General features: G+C 54.2%; 3 protein-coding genes across 6 annotated transcripts in view; 2 read left to right on the top strand and 1 right to left on the bottom strand.

The window, feature by feature from the left end:
* PEMT (phosphatidylethanolamine N-methyltransferase) overlaps window positions 1-5,254 on the top strand; it is a 41,993-nt gene extending 36,739 nt beyond the window's left edge. For all 3 annotated transcript variants that reach the window (XM_064726135.1, XM_064726133.1, XM_064726134.1), the window contains exons 6-8: window positions 2,325-2,399; window positions 3,159-3,219; window positions 3,892-5,254. In XM_064726135.1, coding sequence (XP_064582205.1) covers window positions 2,325-2,399; window positions 3,159-3,213 — 130 coding nt within the window. In that variant the 3' untranslated portion in view covers window positions 3,214-3,219; window positions 3,892-5,254. The remainder of the gene's footprint in view (window positions 1-2,324; window positions 2,400-3,158; window positions 3,220-3,891) is intronic.
* A 7,805-nt stretch (window positions 5,255-13,059) lies between these two features.
* Window positions 13,060-14,998, top strand: RASD1 (ras related dexamethasone induced 1). Of its 2 annotated transcripts, none has more exons than XM_064726326.1 (2): window positions 13,060-13,459; window positions 13,748-14,998. In XM_064726326.1, the coding sequence occupies exons 1-2, from the start codon at window positions 13,174-13,176 to the stop codon at window positions 14,908-14,910; spliced, it is 1,449 nt and encodes a 482-aa protein (XP_064582396.1). In that variant the 5' UTR covers window positions 13,060-13,173; the 3' UTR covers window positions 14,911-14,998. The 2 variants fall into 2 exon arrangements, with proteins under 2 accessions (XP_064582396.1, XP_064582395.1); XM_064726325.1 differs by having other exon boundaries at window positions 13,072-13,459; window positions 13,677-14,998.
* A 1,430-nt stretch (window positions 14,999-16,428) lies between these two features.
* On the bottom strand, window positions 16,429-20,541 carry MED9 (mediator complex subunit 9). Its single transcript, XM_064726323.1, has 2 exons — window positions 20,383-20,541; window positions 16,429-17,119 (listed from the first exon to the last, which is right to left on the bottom strand). The coding sequence occupies exons 1-2, from the start codon at window positions 20,517-20,519 to the stop codon at window positions 16,903-16,905; spliced, it is 354 nt and encodes a 117-aa protein (XP_064582393.1). The 5' UTR covers window positions 20,520-20,541; the 3' UTR covers window positions 16,429-16,902.
* Window positions 20,542-21,172: the final 631 nt, after the last annotated feature.

The following is a 21,172-nucleotide window of genomic DNA, read 5'->3' as shown; positions in this document are numbered from 1 at the left end:
ACTGCCATGATCAGCACTAAAACATGTCCCCAGATGCCACATTTACGTGGCTTTTAGATGCCTCCAGGGATGGTGGCTCCACCACTGCCCTGGGTAGCTGTGCCAGGCCTTCACAGCACTTCCAGGGGAGAAATTTTCCCAATATCCAACCTAAACCTCCTGTGGGCCACCTTGAGGCCATTTCCTCTTTTCCTGTTGGTTGTATCCCTGTTTTCACCCTTCTGCCAGGGGGCTGGAGAGAGTGAGAAGGTTCCTCCTGAGCCTCCTTTTCTCCTGGCTGAGCCCCCCATCTCCCTCAGCTGATCCAGACCCATCCCCAGCTCTGCTCACTTCTCTGGACTCCCTCCATTGGCTGATTTTTGGGGGGTCCACGCTTTCTCCTGAGGTCCCAGGGCTTTCAGGGGGTGTCAGGTGTCTCCCTCAGAGGCCAGAGCTGATGTCCCATCCTGGTGGCAGCAGGAGGGTGCTGGAGGAATCCTGCAGCTGTCTGATTCTGGCCAGACCTAAAACACAGAGCACATCTGTCCTGTCTTGGGGATCATCACAGTCTTCATCATGGCATCAGAACCCAAAGGATTGATCCATCCTCATCCAGAAGGGATGAAAACACACCAGCCTGTCCTCTCACTCCAGCCCAGCCTTAAAAGCATCAAGTGGAGGTGACAACCCCCAGCCATGGGGATCTGCAGCAAGGCTGGGGACAGACAGACAGACTTCCCACCCAAAACAAAGTCCTGGCAGGACAACAAACCCTTCCTGGCTGATTCATCACTGCTGCTGCAATCAGATGTGGCCCAATATGTAGGTCAGGCTCGTAAGAGGACAGGAACAGTTCACCCAAATGCTGCTCATCACCTGTGTGGAGCAGCCTCATTTCTCCTGGCAGACAAGTGGAGCATTCACCGTGTGGGGACAGCTTTGTGTGCCTCTGCTAGGGAAGTGTTCTAACTCACAGCAACAGGCTGTGCAAATCAGAGCTGGAGCTGCAGCCAAATGATGCAATTAGAGGTCTTGCTGTCAACAAACAATCATGTAAATTTGTTCTCTCTGATAGGAATCAAGAAGGAGACATGACTAAGCATGTAATAGCAGGGGCTTGGGAGGGAAGGAAGTTGCCCGAAGCTTCCTAATGAGGGGAAAAGTTATTGCAGAATGAAAATGGTGCAAAAATGGAGATTTGTGGGTGCCTCTCCAGGCTGGGTGGTACCTGAAAGTGGCTCCAGTGTGGGGTTTAGGTAGTTCAGTCTCTCTCTGCAGCTGTGTTTTCCCAGCAGCACAAGTCACCTTGCACCAGGCTTGTGGGATGTTTATCCTCATAAAATCACATAGTGGTTTGGGTTGGAAGAAACTTTAAAGCTTATCTTAATTGTCCCCCTTAATTAGGACACTGGTGATTGCCTTTAACTGCTGGTGGCAGCTCTGAGAGGGGTGAGAGCTGGCTGTCAGCAAATAAAGTATTTAGCTGGTTCTTGGTGGGGAAATGTGCAAGGCCAGGCTGGACAGGGTTTGGATCAGGCTGGAATTGTGGATGAGATGAGGTTTGAGATCCTTTCCAATCAAAGCCATTCCATGATTAGGATTCTGTGACGCCTCTCTTCAGAGCAGGAGGTGATGAGGATTTTTAGTCCCCAAGCCTCTGCTAAAAGGAGCAGCCATCTGCATTGTGTGCTCAGTTCTTGGTCATCTCTCCCCATAACCACACAGTGAGGAGCAGCATTGGTGCCCTGTGCTGTGCCTGGTGACATCTGGCTGGAGGACACGTTCCTGAAACACATTGAAATGGGTTTAAAAGTGAACCAAGCCCCCAGCACCCTTCCCAGTGCAGGAATGGACCTTCCCATCCCTTCCCATCCCTTCCCATCCCCATCCCTGCTCTGGCTGAGCCACCACCTGCATGTGTGTATGTGCCACACACTGCTCTGGCTGCCTGGTGTCCCCTGTACCCCGGGTGGCTCAGCTTTTTGGGACACCAGCCATGTCCCTCAGAGCACAGGAGCTGCAGCTGTGTGTCAGCAGCTGCTCAGCCCTTAAACAGCCCCATAATCTCAGGATTTAGCCTCAAAGCTGGAGCTCTCACAGCAGAGACGTGCAGGGATCAGACTTAAAAGAAGTCGCTGAAGGAGGCTGGGGAAGAGCCTTTGCCAAATAACATCTGTCTAAAACAGTTAACATTAAGCACAAAAAAACCCCCCAACCCTTTTGTTTGCTTCTGTTTAATGAGCAAGTGAGAGCTCTCTGCAGCCCAGTGTCTCATTTCACTTTCTCAACCAGGTCTTGCATAAGCCCCTGTACTTACCTGATCTTTTCCTTCTCTTTCAAAACAGGCACGCCAGCCCAGCTGGCCTTTTGCTGACAGCTGTAGTGGCAATTTCCTACACAATTGCTGTGCTGTATGAGGGGTGAGTAGCTGTGCACAACTGGAGAGCTTCTAATTATTTCTACCAGCTTTAACTCTCGAGCTTTCAGAGAACTGCACAAGTAGAAATGGTTTTTTTTTCCTATTGATTCAGCAAGGAAGAAGGAAAACAGAGGAATTTTTTTCAATTGTTTTGATAATGGGCACATTCCACTCCGAAGCTATTTGCTGAGTTCTAGGAACATTTGTGTGGGTTTTTTTTATTTTTATCAAAATGAGGCCTTTTTTTCCTTTTGGGTGCCAGATTCTGTCTATAGAAGAACAATAAGGGAGGCAGTGAGAGGACTCATTGTGTCTTCACAAGAGCCCCCTACAAGAAGCCCTTGCATTTTGTAGTTCCTTGGATGGGCTTCTCTGCTGCTTTGCACTACAATAGCCCAGCCAGCAGCACAGGATGGAGCAGCACAAAATAACTCCCAGAAGCAGCAGTTGTACTTCAGCAGGGAAAGCTCTTTTGTGTTTGCAAGGGAGGAGGAGATGCAGAGAGCCATGGTCTGCATGAGGGGCACTCTGGGTGTGTGCTGAGCTTGTCCTGCTTGGCACAGGGATGGTTCCTGTAGCTGCTCCACCATCCAGAGAGGTGAAAGCAGGGTTGCCACGGCGCAGGAATAGCCAGGCTGTGCCAACCTGTGCAGGAGAAATTCTGTAGGCCCAAAGGTGAGCACTCAGTAGCCTTGATTTTAATTCTTCCTCCCTTCTTTTGCCCCCCTCTCTCCCCACATTTCCACCCTGCCAACTCCAGGCCTTTCACAGAGGAGATCTATCGGACGAAGCAGAAGGGAGTGAAGAGCAAGTAGCCTCAGGTAGGTTTGCTGATGGGAGCATTTCTGCTGCTTTGCTGAACCCCCCCAGCCCAGCCCTGCCTTCCCTGGCTCCTCCAGAGCCCTTCCCAAAGCATCTGAGCCCCAGGGCTGTGCAGAATGCCAGGCAGAGAGGTTTTCACAGCAGCAGTCGTGTCCGCCCCTTGGCACCCGACCAGCAGCCCCCAAATTGTTTTGATTATACACTTGAGAATCAGCGCGAGGGAAAATTGCTGGGAAGCTTTGAGGCTCCAGGCTTCGTCTGAATCAGGCAGAAAAATACAACTATTGGCCATGGCAGGTGCTGCAGAGAGTGGCAGGGATGGTGTGAGGGGGCATGAGTGCCTGCTCACCCCTCAGGGAAATCAGAGCTCCCTGCACCAGATGCTCCTTGCCTGAGGCAGGAATGTTTCTGCCAGTGGGCTCACCCCAAAACCTCAGCCCAGGCTTGTTTGGGGGGCCAAAAGCTTCTCCAGCAGCACAAGCTCCTGTCCAGGCTCCTTTCCTGGGGGTTCATTGCCACCTTGGAGCCCTCAGTGCATTTCCCTGCTGGTTTTTGGGGAGCTGGGACAATCCCAGGGCACTGCTGAGGTTTTGGCAGCACTGCAGCTGTGACAGAGCTGCTGTGGCACCACTGAGGTCCCCAATGGACTCTTGTCCCTTTGTCTTTTGCAGGGCACTCTCTGGGGTACCTGTTCCTATCTGGTCCCCACTCTGTCCAATTTGCCCATTTTCCTACTGAGATGTATCGTACTAATTAACCCAGCAACCCTTAATGAGCCAGCTGAGCTCCCTGCAGCACTGGAAGTGACCAGAGGAACAGCCTGAGCGTGGTGGCAGCTCCTGCCACAGCCATGGGAGACGGAGGCCCCTGTCCCAGGGCTCTGTCCAGGTCTCTGCAGCTCCTGATGCTCTCCTGGGAGTTCCACAGGGTGGGACCTCCCCACCTCCTCTCCCACATCGATTACTGGAGATCTGCAGGCAAAAAGCAATTCCCTTTGGACTGGAGGGAAAGCAGAGCAATGATGGAAGCACCAGGGGCCTTTCATGAGTGAGCTGTGAGCAAATGGAAGCAGCAGCTGCAGCTGGTCCTGAAGATCATGTGAAGGTGCAGCCTCAGAGCCACGAGAAGCAGGCAAAGCTCAGAGCCAGCAATGGAGAGAGATCAGGAGCCCCTGAGGATTCAAACACAGGTGGGGAAGGAACTGCTGTGAGCTCAACAACAGCAAAACCTGCTGCAAACCCAAAAAAACAACCCCTTCTTTTTTGGGAAAGGAGCCTCCCCATCCAGAGCTGCAGTTTCCCACCCGTGCAGCATCTCCACACTATTGCCAAGGCTCTGAGAAAAGTGACTGAAAAGCACAGGAATGTGAATGTATGACCTAAAGCACAGCCCAGGGACGTGCAGGGATGGCAGCTGTCCCGTGGGGAAGCCCCAGCATGGAGAGGACCCAGGGGAAGAGTCAATCCCTGTCTGCACCTCACAGCTATCCCACCCAGGCCAGGTTGATGCCCCAGCCCCTCCTTTTCCCTGGGTCCTGCTGCCTTTCCCACCACCCAGTGCCTTCCAGCTGTTTTCCACGGTCTTGCAGGGGCAGTGGGAGGGAGGGAAGAGAAGGAAAGCTTTGTTTCTGCCTTCCACACCGTGCAGCAGCCAGGTATGGATGTGCTCCTCCACCCCTGCCACCAGCCTGCCCCAAAACTGTCCAGTGCTGAATCCTGCCTTGAACACAAAGCTTCCAGAGGTGATGCTCCAGCCCCAGGCTCTGTTTTCACAGATTCCCAGAACAGTTTGAGAAATAAACTGCAAATGGCCAAAGGAGCAGGTGCTGGAGAAGGGAGCTGTGCTGCTGCTGGCTCCTGTGGGGCACTGGAATGTGGCACCACATCTCAGCACCACTGTCCCCTCCTCAGAGGGTGCTCCCTCCTCTCAGTGTCACCTCCACTAAACGGTTCCATTTCCCTCTGCTTTTCCACGTTGTAATTCACTCACCCTGCAGGCATTGCTCAGCAGAATTAAAGTGTTGCTCTCTTTTCAGTGCGGCCTCCATTTCCTGCGGAAGGGCTCCCAAATGCTGTGTTTGTGTTTCATCACTTCAGAACCATTACACAGAGATGTATTTTTTTATTGCCATCTCAACCACCTTCCTCTCAAAGATTTGGGCATAGTATTTTATTTTTAGATAAGTTTCCACATTCCCTTCACAGCTAATGTTTATAGAGGGAGGCTAAACCGGCCCAGTACCCATAGCAACCATTGAGGAGAGGATACATTGCATTATTCAGACAATTTATGTCAGAGTTGCCAGTCCTGGCTCAAAGTCTCTGATGTCAATAAACTTGGATTTGTTGATAAGTGAAATCAGTATTTGCTGAAGAAGCACGTGCTCATACGGGAAGAATTATTCCTAATGAGAACACAGCGAGGGCTGCATTTGTGCTGTCTCATTCCCAGTCTGGGGACCATGTGTGCCTTTCCCAGTCCCTCCTGCAAGGCCAGAAGGGACCCCAGTGGTTCCATTCCCCTCTCCAGCCAATATCAGCCTCCTAAATCATGTGTCTATCACCGTAAACCCCAGTGGTGGAGCTGCTTCCATGCCATGCCCACAGCACCCCATGAGCACAGGATTTGCTGCTGGGGTGGCTGCACAGGCTCCTTCCCCCTTGATCTGATTTCCAGCACAAGAGGCTTTTTGGGGATTTGTGCCAGGCACATCCCTGGTTTGAGCAGCTCTTCCCACAGCAGCCAGCACAGATTAAACATCTCTGCCTTCACACAGCTGGTTCTGGCTGCCATAAAGTTGAGTTTGGTGTTTTAGAGGCACCAGCTCTGTTCCCTGAAGGTGAGCAGCTGGAAGTTGTTGTTCCAGCCCCATCTCATGGGGTCTGAGCCCACCTTTCTGCCTGGGGCAGGGGGTGACCTTGGCCAGGGCCAGCCCCAGGTGTTGCTGTGCTGCAGGGAGGGAAGCACAGAGACACCATTATTATTTATGTTGTTTTATGGTATTTAACAACAAGGAATTACGGGACTCTCCTTGGTTATAAGTAAAAAAAAAAAAATGTGATTCCTCTCCAATTGCCCAATATTTCCAAGAATTGGAGATTGCACAGGGAGGGGGTGAAACCTTCAGGCTGAGCACCAAGTGGTGTCACAGCTCTGTCTCCTCTCCCTGGCTGCAGCTGGGACACATCCTGCATGGATGCAGGGGTGGATCTGTGGCCAGGGTCAGAAGGTGAGTCCTGCTGCTCCCAAAGGACAGATCCACACTGTGGGACCCCCAGGAGCAGCTGGATGCAGCCCCAGCTCTGCAGAGACATCAGGGACCAAATGGGGTCCTTGGAAATGGGGTCATGGGGCCATTTTCATGCCTTCAGAATCCAGGATGGGGCTCTCTGGGCCCTCTGGAGCTTGGCAGGGAGGTTGTTTGCAGCCTTGGGGATTGCTTCACGTGATGCTGTGTGCTGACGCCACAGATAACACTTCCTTTGAAGTTTGGGATATTTCTCCAGAGCAAACACACCAGGAAAGGAGAAACGAGTTAAATCTCAACTCCTAGCTGGCAGGGACAGCTGGGTCAGCCAGGTCACTGCTCTGTGCTGCCTCACCTCTGTGCCCACCCTCATGGAGGTTTTCTCTGCGTGGTTGTTCCAATGGCTCCTCACACATCTCCCTTCCATGGAACTGCCCCTGGCAATTCCTTGGGATGAGAGGATCATCTCTGCAATAAACACCCCAGCAATGGGGATGTGGGGCCAGCTCCACACTCACAGAATGCTTCATCCAGGAGCAGCTTCCAAAGGCTCACAGGAGCAGGGACACATTCCCACATTCCCAAAGGCTCACAGGGAGCAGGGACACATTCCCAAAGGCTCACAGGGAGCAGGGACGCATTCCCACATTCCCAAAGGCTCACAGGGAGCAGGGATGCATTCCCACATTCCCAAAGGCTCACAGGGAGCAGGGACGCATTCCCACATTCCCAAAGGCCATTCTCTCCGTTGTGACCGCCTGTAACCCCGTGTTTGCTGTGCCCAGGGAAGCTGCTCTGCCCTGCCCAGGGCAGGGACAGCCATCAGCCCTTACACACAGGATAAACACGGTGGCAAACAAACACAGATAAACACGTGGTGCAATCAGGGCGGCACGTGTGGCATTGGCAGCACCGGGAATTCTCCATTCCCACCCCTGAGTGTGCACCTTGGCTGGAACTGAGGGGCTCAGGGCTCTGCTGAGGGCTCCCAAACCCATCCCAACCCTAAAGCAGAACCTTGGCTTTTTTGCCAGTGGTTGGGATTTGATGTAAAAGCAAAGATGAGCTTTGAGGTTTGGGCACTGCTTTATTGGGGATCCCTTAATGCAGAGAAGGTGAACAGGGGACACCACAGAATTTATCTTCGCATCATTTATTCTTTGGGGAATGAACCAGCCTGTTCTGTCCCTGCTGTGTAGGGAAAACAATTTAGATTTTAATTGCTCACAAAGCAATTTGGGAAAAAGCCCTGGTGGGAAACTGTTCCCATGTAGGAAACCCCAGTGCTGGAGCCCAAAGAAATGCCATGGGCACGATGGGCATCCCAGGGCTGAGCTGCTTGGGATGGGTTGGAGCTGGCAGCTGCATGCTCAGGTATCTGGGATCCAGGTGTCACTGGTGTCTGGGGAAATATTTGAAATTTCCCCCAGTGCTGGAGAGCATCAGCAGCACCAGCAGAGCCCCATGGCCACTGTCCCTGCCCCACACACCAGGACAGGCTGGGGGAGGCTCCATCCAGCCCAGCCCATTTCCAGCCCATTTCCACCCTCCCTCCGGGGGCCCTTACGCACAGAGCTCCTGCCATGGGGCACAGGACAAGTGACCAGCGCTGTTTGCTTTAATTTTCACTCTCAAAAGCCGCCCCAGACAGCCCGGTGAGCCGCATCCTCCTCGGATCCCGTTTCAAAGGAGAAGAATGGCAGGAATGTGCTGCTTTTTCCATGGTGCATTTTCCTCGGGAGGAGCTGTTTATGGAGCACAGCTCCTTTCCCAGCCAGGGCTGCAGGAGGGCTCAGAGTCCTGGCAGGATGTCAGGGCCGGGCTCTGCCTCGAGGGAGCCTCGAGGGTCCTGGATTTGGCCACAGCTCAGCCTTTGTCCAGCTAAACTCCCCAAATCCCAACTCTCCATCCCTGCACAGCCTCTCCATCCTCAGGAGCTGCTGTGGGACATGACAGGAAACATCTCCAGGCTCTGAGCCCTCAGCCCTGCTGCCCTTGCCTTGGTCAGATCCTGCCTGGCACTGCCCACCCGCTCCTGCCTCCTCCTGGGCTCTCGTTCCATCCTGCCAGCCCTGCCAACCATCCCCATTCCCATGGGAACCCTCCTGAAATCCAGCAATGCCTCCCCTGGGGTCACCGAGCCTTATGCCTTGTATCCCAACCCCATTTCATCCCTGTCTCTGGTTACAGGGGACATTTCTCCCTAATCCCAGAGGAGATGAAGGAAACTCTGCTCTATGGAAGGGAGCAGGAGGTGCTGGAGTTTGGGGACACGTCCAGGACATGGAGACACCTTTGTTCATGCTGGCATGACCTGTGGGCGAGAGGATGGGATGAAAGGAGGTGGAAACTGGGAGCAGGCGGTTTCCAGGTGCTCCTGGCTCAGAGCTGCACCAAGCTGAGCACTGGGATGGTGTCTCAAAGGAGCTCTTGGCACTCCTTGCCTGGGTGACTCCAGGAACTGGGGATTTGAGACATCTCAGGCTTTCAGATTCTCTGTTAATCAAATCCCAAGCGCTAAAAGGAATCAAGAGACGTGAAAAGTGTTGCTGAAGAAGCAGGGGGTGGGGGAGGGAAACAAATAAAGCCACCCCCCCCATTCCCCAGAGAAGGAGCAGCTTCTGCATCATATCTCATCTGGGAAAAATTATATTTTGGGAATTACGTGCTTCTTCTGAAAAGCCTTAAAGAGATTTAATAAAACGAGACAAGCTAATAATATAGGGAATGAATAGCAACCCTGGATTCTGCATCTTGATTTAATCAGATGCTTTTCCTCAGGGGGACAAGCAAGAACTATGGCTCAAGCCTCCCTTCCCTTCCCTCCCCAGCTGCTCCCCTCTTCCTCTGGCCATCCCCTCCTCTCCCACCCCGGGGGAGCAGCCAGGGCAGGATTGGGGGTCCCACAAATCCCTGGTGTCCAGCAGCAGCTGCTGGGAATGCAGAGCCCACGCTGGTTCTTTGGGAGCAGGGCAAGGAGCTGGACAGCAGCTTGCTGTGCAGCCCCAGGGACAGGGGCCCTGTCCAAAGCACAGTCCTGGGGGAGAAAAGCAGGAGCCAGGAGAGCTGGGCTTGGCTCCATGTGAGAAAAGCAGGAATTGGGGAGCCAGGAGAGCTGGGCTGGGCTCCATGTGCTTGGTTGTTCCAGAGGCTGGGAATGCTGTGAGCTGCTGGAGTGGGGATGAGCCCTTGGTGGGATGTGAAGGAGCTGATGTGGGATGTGCCCCTCTCTGTGTCTGGGACAGCTGCACAAGGGCACCAATATTGGGCTCTCCTGGTCCTGTTCCACTGCACAAGGGCACCAATATTGGGCTCTCCCAGTCCTGTTCCACTGCACAAGGACAGCAATATTGGGCTCTCTCAATCCTATTCCCCTGCTCAGGACCCGGCCGTGAACCCAGGCCAGCCCAGCCCCGGGGGGATGATCCTTCCCAGCTCCGCAGCACACTCAGAAACCCAACTCATGTTCTGATGTAATTGTCCTTTTCCGAGTATCCCCCGCTCGCCTGTGCCTGTGCTGGGCACCCTGGTGCTGCTCCTGCTTCCTGGAACATTTTGCTTCCCACATTTCTGCCGTGGTGCTGCTGCTCTGAGCTCTGTTCTGCTGCTGCTGCACAGCTCGTCCAAGGCAGGCCCTGGGGAGCCTCGTGTTCTGTCGCTGGGATGTTTGTGTGACTTTCGTGGAATTCCCTTCCCTCAGCCACTCGCTCGCGGACACAGGGTGGGTTTTGCTGGTTGGCAGGTGGCTGGTAAACCGAGGAGGGTGAAAATAGGGAGGGAAACAGCAAGAAAACAAGGATTGATCTGTGCTGGAGGTGATTCTGTTAAAGGTGTCGCTGGGGTTCATGCAGAGCATCCTGCCTGTGGCTCTGGCTGTGCTGAGCTGCTGCATCAAAGAGATTCTATCCTCCAAAACCAGGCAAGGAGCAAAACATCCCACAAATAGCAGGGACGAACTCTGGCAGCCGTGGGGGAAATGCCCTTTTGCCTGCCTCTGCTTTAAGCCTTGGGCTATTTGCAGTCAGGTCAGAAATAGGTGGTGATTTGTAAAAGAGTCATAACTGTGGGAAGGCTTTGCCTTGCAGCGTGGTGGATCCTTTATCATCAATCACTGGCAGCGGCTCCCAGCAAATGGGCTTTGCTCCTACAGGAGATGAGTTTCAGCTGATGCTGTGTGATGCTCCCTGCTCGGGCTCTGCGTGGCTCCACGAGGAGCTGGGCACAGGCAGTGCCTGCAACCTCTGCTCTGAGAGCTCCCAGCACCAGCAGCTCCTCTCCACCCACCCCAGGCCCCTGACACCCCATCCTCTGCTCCCACCCCACCAAACCCACAGGATCCCAGTGCACATCTGACTCCTGGCATGCTCTGCCCAAAGAACTCTTTAGAAGGAGCAAATGGATTATTTTTTTTTCCTGTCAGCCAGGAGCAGATTTCAAGCAGGCTATTTTTACCTGTTCCTGACTCTATTAATAGTTGTACGGCCAGCAATAAATGCTGATCGGGAGATTCGATTTGTCTGTCCTCCAGAGGTTGCCACTTCCTATTCCCCCCGTTGTTTTCCATCAACTGCTTCAATTAAATGATCTTTTTGTTATTTGGGGTGATACATTTGGGCTTTGTGTTCAGTGTTAAACTTCTTGGCTGTCTCACACACAGATGAATAAACACAGGAAACTGTCCCACTTTCTCTCCTCCAAGTGTCCTTGTGCCTCCGGGCAGGATGTTTCCCTGCAGGCAGAGACATCAGGGGCTGTTTGAGCTGCTGCTCCCTTCCAGACAGCCACAATCCCTTCATAAGCCTTCTGAGGATGTTTAAATTAATATCCAAGGGTGACACCATGCTCAGGCGAGATGAGAAGCTCAGCACCATCCATTTCCCAAGTGGTGCTGATGAAAGGCACTTCTCTGTCCCAGTCTGTGTGTTCTGGCTGTCCCTGAGGTCCCTCTCTGTGTTATAGGTGAGGCTTCTGCTGCTCTGAACCTTATCAAAGCATCACCTTTTACTAAGATTTTTTTTTGTAAGTTGAGTTTTTTAATTTTTAATTTATTTTTTTTTTAAACCATAGAACAGGCTGGGTTAGAAAGGACCTGAAAGCTCATCTTGTACCACCCCCTGCCATGGGCAAGGGCACCTTCTGCTAAACAAGATTGCTCCAAGCCCTGTTCTACCCGGCCTTGGACACTTCCAGCAGTGGGTGCAGCCACTCTGGGCAGCCTATTCCAGAGCCTCAGCACCCTCAGATGGAACACTTTCTTCCCAATATCCCATCTAATTCTGCCATGTGTCAGCATGAAGCCACTCCCCCTTGTCCTGTCCCTCCATCCCTTGTCCAAAGTCCCTCTCCATCTCTCTGGGAGCACCTTTAGGCACTGGAAGGGATTTTAAGGTCTCCCTGGAACCTTCTATTCCCCAGGCTGACCATTCCCTGTTCCCCCAGTACAGCATTGCTCCCATTCCCATTCCCCATTTCCCATTCCCGGCCCTGCCCGCGCTGCCGCCGGCCGGACTCTCGCCTGTCCCCTAGCGGGCAGAACCGGCGCTGCAGCGGCACCGCTCGGCGCCCGGCACCGGGACCGGGATCGGGATCGGGACAGGGAGCGGGACCTGAATCAGGTTCGAGGTCGGGGTCAAGGGAAGCAGCCGTCCTAAGGGCTTTTGTAGTGGTGTCACCCGCTGGGACCGAGACTTCTCTCTGCTCCCGGCCCCGCGCACCGGAGCTCGCACCGAAAGGGGTCTTTTCTCCCGTTTTTCGGGTATTTGTACCGGGCAAGTGTAAACCGGAGCAAAATCACGGCAGGGAGTGGCGTGGGACCCTCTGCACCCCCTGCCCCCGGTTCCTGAAGTTCGGGGTCGCCCCATTCCCCGAGCCCCGGGAGCCCCGAGCCGGCTGCGGGGAGCCGGGAGCCCGCACCGGGCTGAGAACGGGACGGGTACAAAGCACAGGGACCCCGCACTGAGATTCAAAGAGATCTGTTTGCAAACGGGACTGTGAAAGGGAGCGGGAGGGCGAGAGGGAGTTCGAAGAACCAGAGTTCCACCCGGGCTGCGAACGGGACAGGGATGTAAATCCCCGAGAGCGCAAACCGGGATGGGAACGGGACAGGGCTGTAAATCCCCGGCACAGCAAACCGGGATGGGGACGGGACAGGGCTCTAAATCTCCGGGACAGCAAACCGGGATGGGGACGGGATCTGTCTGCGCAACCCCTGGAGTGCGAACCGGGATGGGAACGGGACGGCGCTGCGCAGCAGCGGGAGCGCGATCGGGGCTGCGAGCGGGACGGGGCTGCCAAGCACCCGGAGCCCCAGCCGGGCTGTGAACGGGACCGGGTAACCGAGCCCCAGGAGCACGAACGGGGCTGCGAACGGAGCGGAGCGGGCAGCCCGGAGCTACAACCGGGCTGTGAACGGGACCGGGTAACCGAGCCCCAGGAGCGCGAGCGGAGCGCAGCGCGCAGCCCGGAGCCCGGCGGGGGGCGCGGGCCGGGCCGGGCGCGGAGCCGGGCGCTGACTCAGCCGCCGCCGCCCCGGGCCGTGACGCGCCGAGGGGCGGGCGCTGCCGGCTCCATATAACGCGGCGGCCGCCGTGCAGAGCTCACACCGACCCTTCCTGAGAGGGAAGAGGGGCTGAGCAGCCGGGCAGGCAGCGCCTTCCTCCTTCTCCTCGTCTCCTTCTCGGCGCAAGCTGCACTTTTGCCGGCGTCAATGAAACTGGCAGCGATGATCAAGAAGATGTGTCCCAGCGAGGCCGAGCTGAGCATCCCCGCCAAGAACTGCTACCGCATGGTCATCCTGGGCTCCTCCAAGGTGGGCAAGACGGCCATCGTCTCCCGCTTCCTCACCGGCCGCTTCGAGGAGCAGTACACGCCCACCATCGAGGACTTCCACCGCAAGTTCTACAGCATCCGTGGTGAGGTGTACCAGCTCGACATCCTGGACACGTCGGGCAACCACCCCTTCCCAGCCATGCGCCGCCTGTCCATCCTCACAGGTACTTGTCAGGAGGTCCCTCTGGCAGATTCCTGCTCAGTTTGGGGATGGTTTTGCAGTCCTGGGAGGAGGGAGGTACGATTTTGTGGGTTCAAGTGGTTGGGCAGCTCTTCTTGGTGCTGCCTGGTCCTTCTTTCTCCAAGCCTGTACTTGGCTCAGGAGTTGTCTCTCTGCGTCCCCATCCCTGCAACCATCTCATGTTCCCTCTTTGTCCCCAGGAGACGTTTTCATCCTTGTGTTCAGCCTGGACAACCGAGACTCCTTTGAGGAGGTGCAGCGCCTGAAGCAGCAAATCCTGGAGACCAAGTCGTGCCTGAAGAACAAAACCAAGGAGAACATCGAGGTGCCCCTGGTCATCTGCGGCAACAAGGGCGACCGGGACTTTTACCGGGAGGTGCAGCCCCGGGAGATCGAGCAGCTGGTGGGAGGGGACCCCAAAAAATGTGCCTACTTCGAGATCTCGGCCAAGAGGAACAGCAGCCTGGACCAGATGTTCCAGGCGCTCTTCGCCATGGCCAAGCTGCCCAGCGAGATGAGCCCCGACCTGCACCGCAAGGTCTCGGTCCAGTACTGCGACATCCTGCACAAGAAGGCGCTGAAAGGCAAAAAGCTGCTGAAGGAGGGCGGCTCGGAGGAGGCGTACGGCATCGTGGCCCCCTTCGCCCGGCGGCCCAGCGTGCACAGCGACCTCATGTACATCCGCGAGAAAGCCATCGGCGGCGGGCACGGCAAGGAGAAGGATCGCTGCGTGATCAGCTAGGAGCCCCCGCTCGCCACGAGAAAGAAGGAAGGAAGGAAAGGAGGAAAGGAGGGGGGAAAGATGCTCGTTTCCGAACTGACTTTGGGCAGGTGCCCAGCCGGGCAGAGAGGGCGTCGCCTCTCCCCAGCCTCCCTCCTCCCGCTTTCATCATCTCCCTGCCCGGGGGCGCATTTTGGGAGCGAGGGATGCGAAGGGGGAGGCTTTGGAGGGCAGGAGGGGATGTCGCTGGGAGCAGCCTCTCCTCTGGGCGGACAGACAGGGAAAGGGCGAGCTGCTGGGCAGCCAGGTGGGAGGGGGAGTGTGGAGGGCACAGACCTTGGTGTTTCTTTCCCTCCCAAACCACCCAGCCTCAGGCGCTGCCTTCACGAGGGAGGGCAGGGGCCTGGCCAGCATCTGCCTGGGGCTTTGGGGTTGGTTCTTGTTTTATTTTTTTTTCCAACTTGAGAAGCTGTGCACGGACTCTGGCTCTGTGTTGTGTGTTCATCTGTGTCTACAAAACACATGCAGAAGACACTCCTAAGCTGTTGCAAAGACATTGCAGAGTTACAGCCCCAATGGACCAAAAAACTGACTCTTGTTTACATTTGTCTTGTTTGATTTGCAAGATTTGGGGAGGGTGGGGGGGAGCGGGAAGGGTTTTACAAAATAATATAATAGGCACTTTATGTAGGTATTGTTTGTCATTGACATGAACAAAAAAAAATCTTCAAGTGTTTCTACCGTGGGTGAAACTTGATGTTTTATTTTTTCTACAAATTAATAAAATCTTTTTAAAAATTACACCCTGTGGGTTTGCCTTTGCTTCCTTGCCCTATCCCACAGCAAAGCCTGCTCAGCAAAAGGCCTGAGCTGCGAGGTGACAAAACCAACCCTGTATTGCCCCATTTTCCCCGACTCCCAGAGCAAAGGTTCCCGCCTCTGCAAGGCCCTGCTGGGTTTTGCCACACAGGGTGAGGAGGGGCCAGGCAGGGAGCTGCTCACTGCCAGGGGTCACTGAGCCTGCACTCTTTCCTCACTGCACTACGCCGAGAGTGACGGTGCTGGCAGCCCCGAGTCACTGCCTGCAGTCACCCAGCAGACTGACATCACTCCCTTCCAAAGAGCTGATTGTGTTTCATGCTCTCTGCCGATTAACTAAGCACGCTTTAATGATGTCAACACAGACTGATTCATTGGCACCCCAGCTGGGATATTGTTTTTACTCTGCAATATGAGTAAAGGAAGTACTTTGCTCGAAAGGTCACCTTTACATCTGATGGTTTTTAATCTCTTCCCAATAACAAGGTGCGGTAATCATTGCTAGAAGTGAAAGGGAAACGGGAGCACTTTTCAAAGAAAGCTCATTTTTAACCTCCGCTTCCCCCTCATGCAGCAGCACAAATTTGTGTTTAGTACATATTAACAGCCAAAAAAAGTAATATTGAAGCCACAAAACAAGGGTGGGGGAGTGAGGCTGCAAAGGAAGCCATCTCCAAGCAAACCCTCTCAGTTTCACTTGAAACTTGGATTCAAGTTTACAGAGTTAACTTGCTCCTGAGCTAAGTGCCAGACATTTCTTTGGCAACAAGCTGTTTCTTCCAGCTCTGCCTATGCCTGATTTCACAGGAACAGCAACTGGCAAAAGAATGGAAAACATCGTCCAGGCATGAGACACAGGAATTTATTGAGCTGAGACAAGCAATGGCTGGTGGAAAGGCAATTTCAGTAATAAAAAAATGTGTACATTGTGCTTTGTTTATCTCGGTGTTCTGCTTTACTCAGAGTTTACACACTGGCACCTTTCCCAAAGAAAGTACTAGTACAGTATCTCAGTGGGGACAGAGTAAATCTCTGAGCTACAGGTGAGCTGCAAACATCCCACTGGGCAGAATTACCTGTTCCAGCTGCTCAAATGTTTGTGGCTGTGGGAAGCCCCTGGATGTGGAACTTACCTGTCCTGTTCAGCCTGACTTTCTATGGAATAACTAAAAGCTTTTATCATTTATGCCCTTTGTTTTGATTCTTGGCCTTCCTCTGTTTTAAGAGGGAAAGTCATTGGAGCTGGGCCCAGGATCCCATGTGCTGCCAACATCCTGCCCCTGCTCCACCCACATCCACACAGTGAACACACAACAAGGGCAGTTTGGAACTTATAAATCTTTATTTGACTCATCTCAGACACAATCATCGATTGTTTGAAAAGAGAAATACAGAAGTAACTGAAGTAATAATTCCTCTTCCAACACACAGGGAATGGAAAGTGTACCAGAGACTCTTTCCAGGAGCAGGGCCAAACAGTTCATGCTTCCCTCTTATGTTCCCTTTTGATGTTTGGCCATTTTTAAGTAAAAAAAAATTGCAGAAATGCCCCTTTTTTCACCAGCAGGTACTTTGACCCTTAGTGAGGAGAAAGCAAAATATCTCCTGCTTGTTTAAATGTAAAAAAGAAGAACCCCACCCTGAGAGAAAACAGGAGATGGGACATATAAGTGCACAGTCCTGCAGCTGATCAAGGGAAGGTGCTGCTGCCATTGTCCCAGGAGAGCACACGGTGTCCTGGCCCAGCGTCACACACCCAGGTCCACACAGGCACAACGCCACAGCCCTGCAACCACAAAACCTACAGAAAGAAATGCCAACTTCTGCCACCCTGATCAGCCTGCACAGGAGGTATCTCAGACCCAGAGAGTGGAGCTGTGGCTTTCCTACTCCTTGGGGATTTCAAACATGCAAAGGCTCTTGTACTTCTGCAGGAGCTCGTTCTTGGTCCGGACCTGCTCCCGCAGGTTCTGCAGCTGCTGCTGCTGCTGCTCTGGGCTCACCCCGATGCCAGGCATGGAGCTGATCAGCTTCCTCATCTCCTGGAACTTGTTCTTGAGCTCATTCAGTACCTGGTGAACATCCTGGCTGTCCTTGTCCATGCTGCAGAGGAGAGAAAATCGAGACACTGTGAATTCTCCTAATGAAAACGCTGTAATTTCCAATACAACCAGGGTTTAAACTGGAATTCACTGGGAAAATTGCTCTTGGTATCTAGGTACACACTCCTGATTCACCTATCCCAATAAAATGACACATATGGATATACACTGGGTAGCTATGGGGCAGCCTGGTATCCTGCAAATTTCCAGCACACAATCCAGTCACCTCAGGATGCATTAATCAGGTTAGGAGCTGCTCTGCAGCTTTCAAACATCACCCTGGAGGAAGCTAAATTCTCCCTCTGAACTCCTGTACCTCTCTTTGGGGAAGGCAAGATTGCATATGTGTTGTGTGTAGTCACCTGGAAAAAAAGATCTCAGTCTCACCCATGACCTGTTGCTGCTATAATACAAAAAAATCAATGCAGCCAAACAGCTCGACAGCAGAAAACAGAAACTGTTCCCCAAAGTGTCAGAGAGTGTCCAAAGGCAGAGAAAATGGTACTTGGGAGCTTTAAAATGAGTCTCTGGGGATTAATACTTAATAAAAGAGAAGCAGCAGGGGGTTTTTTGGGTTGGTTTGGGGTGTTTTTTTCAAGAGCAGCAGAATTGGCTCTGCAGCCAGCTCTGTGCTTTTCAAGGCTCAGTGTTGTCTGAGGCAGCGTCTGCCCTTGAACCCTCATTAGTATCTGACTCAGCTTTGTTAGCACCAGCAAGAAGTTTCACTGATTCCAGGCAAAAGCAAGTCCCCGCTTCCAGGCTGCCTGTTAACAGGGAGAGCAGGATTCTAATGGTCTTTGAAAAACTGGGAGCCTGTTCAATAGCCAGACCTAAAAATAAATCTGCTTGGCATGACCAGGGCAGAGAGGTGCTCGATTATAACTTTGGGGAATCGTGACATGGCTGAGAGCAAAACTTTTAAGCAGATGGCGGCCGCTTGTTTCAAAAGCCTGTTGGAACAAAATATTCATTATTCCCTTCTAAATAAAACTGCAGCTGGTACTATAATGTCTCCCCATTATGCAGGCACTCAGGGCCAGGTTGGCAGTGGAAAAATACAGAAACAGACACACAACCAACCCCATGGCACATCTGGGGAAGGAGGGGGTGACACTGTCACTCACCACAGCTGCAGGCTGGCTTTGACAGGGGTGTCCCTCCCCACATCCCATCCCCTTCCCCAAAGAGAACTGACAGCTGCCTGTTGCCTGGTTGATGCAAAGGGGTAAATATTTCAGGGCTGGTGGGGTTTTTTCTTTCTGATGGGTAGTTTTCAAGCCACCAAAGCAATTCATGGAGAGGTGGGAGTGAGAGGGTGTGGGAAGAGCCTGCAGCTGCCTGCACTAACACAGAATTCAACACCGCCTGTGCTGATACAGTGGGCACAAAAGCTGCCCTCAGGTACAGTGTCCTTCACCACACCAGCACAACCCACCATTGGCAGAGCCACACACAGGGACCTCAGCAGTGATGCCATTGACTGTGCAAGGCTGAAAACATCAGCAGACTCTGTTTAGGAAAACTTTCTCCAGACCCAAACAGGAAGCAGCACCCAGCCTTGAATGTCAGCAAATTTACGCGATACATCCTCGCTCCGGAGCACAGAGTCACCTTGGAGATGTGTCCTCACAGCTGAGTCAGTGTCAGAACAGCAGGGCTGGGCTCTGCCACTCGAGGCAGAGTTAGAGGACAGCCCGTTTGCCATCTGTCAGGGACAGGAGGCACAGCATCCCACCGCTGGCCGCCCTGGTGCCACCTTTCTGCCACACTGTCAGCTCGAGCCGCCCAGGAAATGCCACACATGCAGCCAAGGGAGGCAGCTGGGCAGCAGGAGTGGGTGGCTCGGTGGGACAGGGCAAAGATATCCCTGGGACTGTCACCTGTGAGTCACTACAACCTGATCAGTGACACATCACAGCCTGGGAGGTCTCAGCCCGTGGCTACTGCCCACTCTGGTGATGTGCATGCACACACCTGGCAGGGGATTTAGCCTCACTCTGTGTCTGCACAGATCAGACAGAATCAAGGTCAGGGGGCAACTTGATGGCCTACAGCGAGCACAACGGGGAAACTGGGTGAAATTACAGTGTTTGTGCTCTCATACCCATTCTGGACTGGTGTGTCAAAGGTATTCATTGCCGTGGACTGGGCTGCTTGGGCTGCAGAGCCATTAAGGATCAATATCCCTCACCTTTCAGACATGTTTGCTCCAAGTGAAACATCAGCAGGACACAAATCTGCTCCTCAATGGGCGCAGAGGGAGAGGGCAGGAAGAAAGCAATTCATGCTTCCCATGCCCACTCCCTCACCCTGCCCAGGTGAGAGCACAGAGCCTGCCTGGATGGATTTCCATGGCTGACACATCCCCTTTCTGGGAATTCAGATGGGCATCTCTGGAGGGATTATCCTGACCCAGAAACACATCCGTTCTCAGGACTCTTGTACCTTTCACCTGTACAGTGCTTATCTTGAGCTGGGAAGAGAACAGTGTATGTCCCACCGAGGAAGCCATCCCCCTTTTTACAACTTCCCAGAAATGGGCTGCATTCCTGACGCACTGCCTGTACTTCCTGAGGCTGTTATCAGCCAAAGAGTAGAGTTCTCTGGAGCAATAACCCAGCGGACACAGAATGCTCCTGCTCTGGGGTTACTGGTGGGGCAGTGTACCTGGGCCATGGGAGCACCTGCACTGCTCAGGTGACCCTGACACCACCCAGGTAGGACTCAGAGTGCAGATGTGCTTGGGGCTGTGCCAGCTCCCTCCAACTCTTCCCAGGAACTCCAGCTGAGATAAAAAGGGCAAAGGAGATGCTGGGGAGATGGAGAGCATCACTAGAAGGGTGACTTCATTGCCCTGCTACCTCTTTAGGGCATGCTGGGGAAGTGAGGGCTGGGAGAGCATCACTTGAGGGAGGATCCAATAGCTCAGCTCCCTGTTCAAGGCCCTATGAGGATGCTAAGGATGAAAAAACAACTTAGAGGAAACCCCACTGCCTTACTCCCCATCCAGAGCATCCGGGAGATGCCGGGAGCCGGGTGAGCATCACTAGAGGGGGCATCCCATTGCCTCACTCCCTATCCAGAGCATCCCCACGGATGCTGTGACTGGGAGAACATCACCGCCGAGGGCCCCTTAGCCCCGCTCCTCACGCAGGCCCCGAGAGCTCTGGTGTGAGTGAGGCAGCCCCGTCCGAGCGGCGCGGCTGCGGCAGGGCCGCGGCTCCCGGCGGGGCGGGGGGCGGCGCTGGCCGTGCCCGCCGTTACCATTTGATGATGTCGTGGACGAGCGGCAGGAAGGAGAACTCCTCCTGCGCGGGCGGCAGCGGCGGCGGCTTCTGCTCGGCGGGCGGCTCCGGCGGCGGCGGCTCCTCAGCGGCGCGGCCCGCGGGCCCGGACGCCATGGCGGGCCCGGCAGTGACGGAGCGGGGCGGGCCCGGCCTGGCTCCGCCTCACGGCAGCAGAGCCGCCGCCGCGGCCCTCACGGAGCTGGGAGCCGGGCTGGGCCGCTGTCAGGGCTGGGCAGTGGGGCTGTGCCTTGTATTCGTACTGTGATCCCGCTGAGACCTCAGTGATCCCCCTCAAACTTACAGTGATCCCCCCCGAACTTCCAGTGATCTCCCCGAAACCCCCAGTGATCCCCCATAAATGCCTCCACAGTGATCCCGCCTGTGCGCCAGCGATCCCTCCTGAGACCCTCAGCGATCCCCCAGAGACCCTCAATGATCCCTCTGAAACTTAGTGATCCCCCGAGACCCCTCAATGATCCTCCTGAAACCTCCAATGATCCTCCAGAGACCCTCAGTGATCCCCCTGAAACTTCCAGTGATACCCCCCTACTAAGGGGAAAGCCCCCAGTGATACCCTCTAAGTGCCTTCACAGTGATCCCACCTGTGCCCCAGTGATCCCCCTGAGATCCCTCAGTGATCATCCCTGTGCTCCCCTATTGCTTCCCCCTACACCCCTCAGTGATTCCCCCTGCACCCCTCAGTGATCCCCCCTGCACCCCTCAGTGATCCCCCTGCGATCCCCAGGGATTCCCCCATTACACCCCAA

Source organism: Zonotrichia leucophrys, chromosome 14 (assembly GCF_028769735.1).
Source record: "Zonotrichia leucophrys gambelii isolate GWCS_2022_RI chromosome 14, RI_Zleu_2.0, whole genome shotgun sequence".
Classification (NCBI taxonomy): domain Eukaryota; kingdom Metazoa; phylum Chordata; class Aves; order Passeriformes; family Passerellidae; genus Zonotrichia; species Zonotrichia leucophrys.
This window is presented reverse-complemented; position numbering and strand designations above follow the sequence as displayed.

Excerpts from the sequence above, each read along its gene's own strand:
- RASD1 (XM_064726326.1), top strand. The coding sequence starts at position 13,174 with ATGAAACTGGCAGCGATGATCAAGAAGATGTGTCCCAGCGAGGCCGAG. Across the intron at positions 13,460-13,747 it reads CCGCCTGTCCATCCTCACAG|CAAATCCTGGAGACCAAGTC; the intron begins GTACTTGTCAGG and ends CGCCTGAAGCAG.
- MED9 (XM_064726323.1), bottom strand. The coding sequence starts at position 20,519 with ATGGCGTCCGGGCCCGCGGGCCGCGCCGCTGAGGAGCCGCCGCCGCCG. Across the intron at positions 17,120-20,382 it reads GTCCACGACATCATCAAATG|CATGGACAAGGACAGCCAGG; the intron begins GTAACGGCGGGC and ends TCTCCTCTGCAG.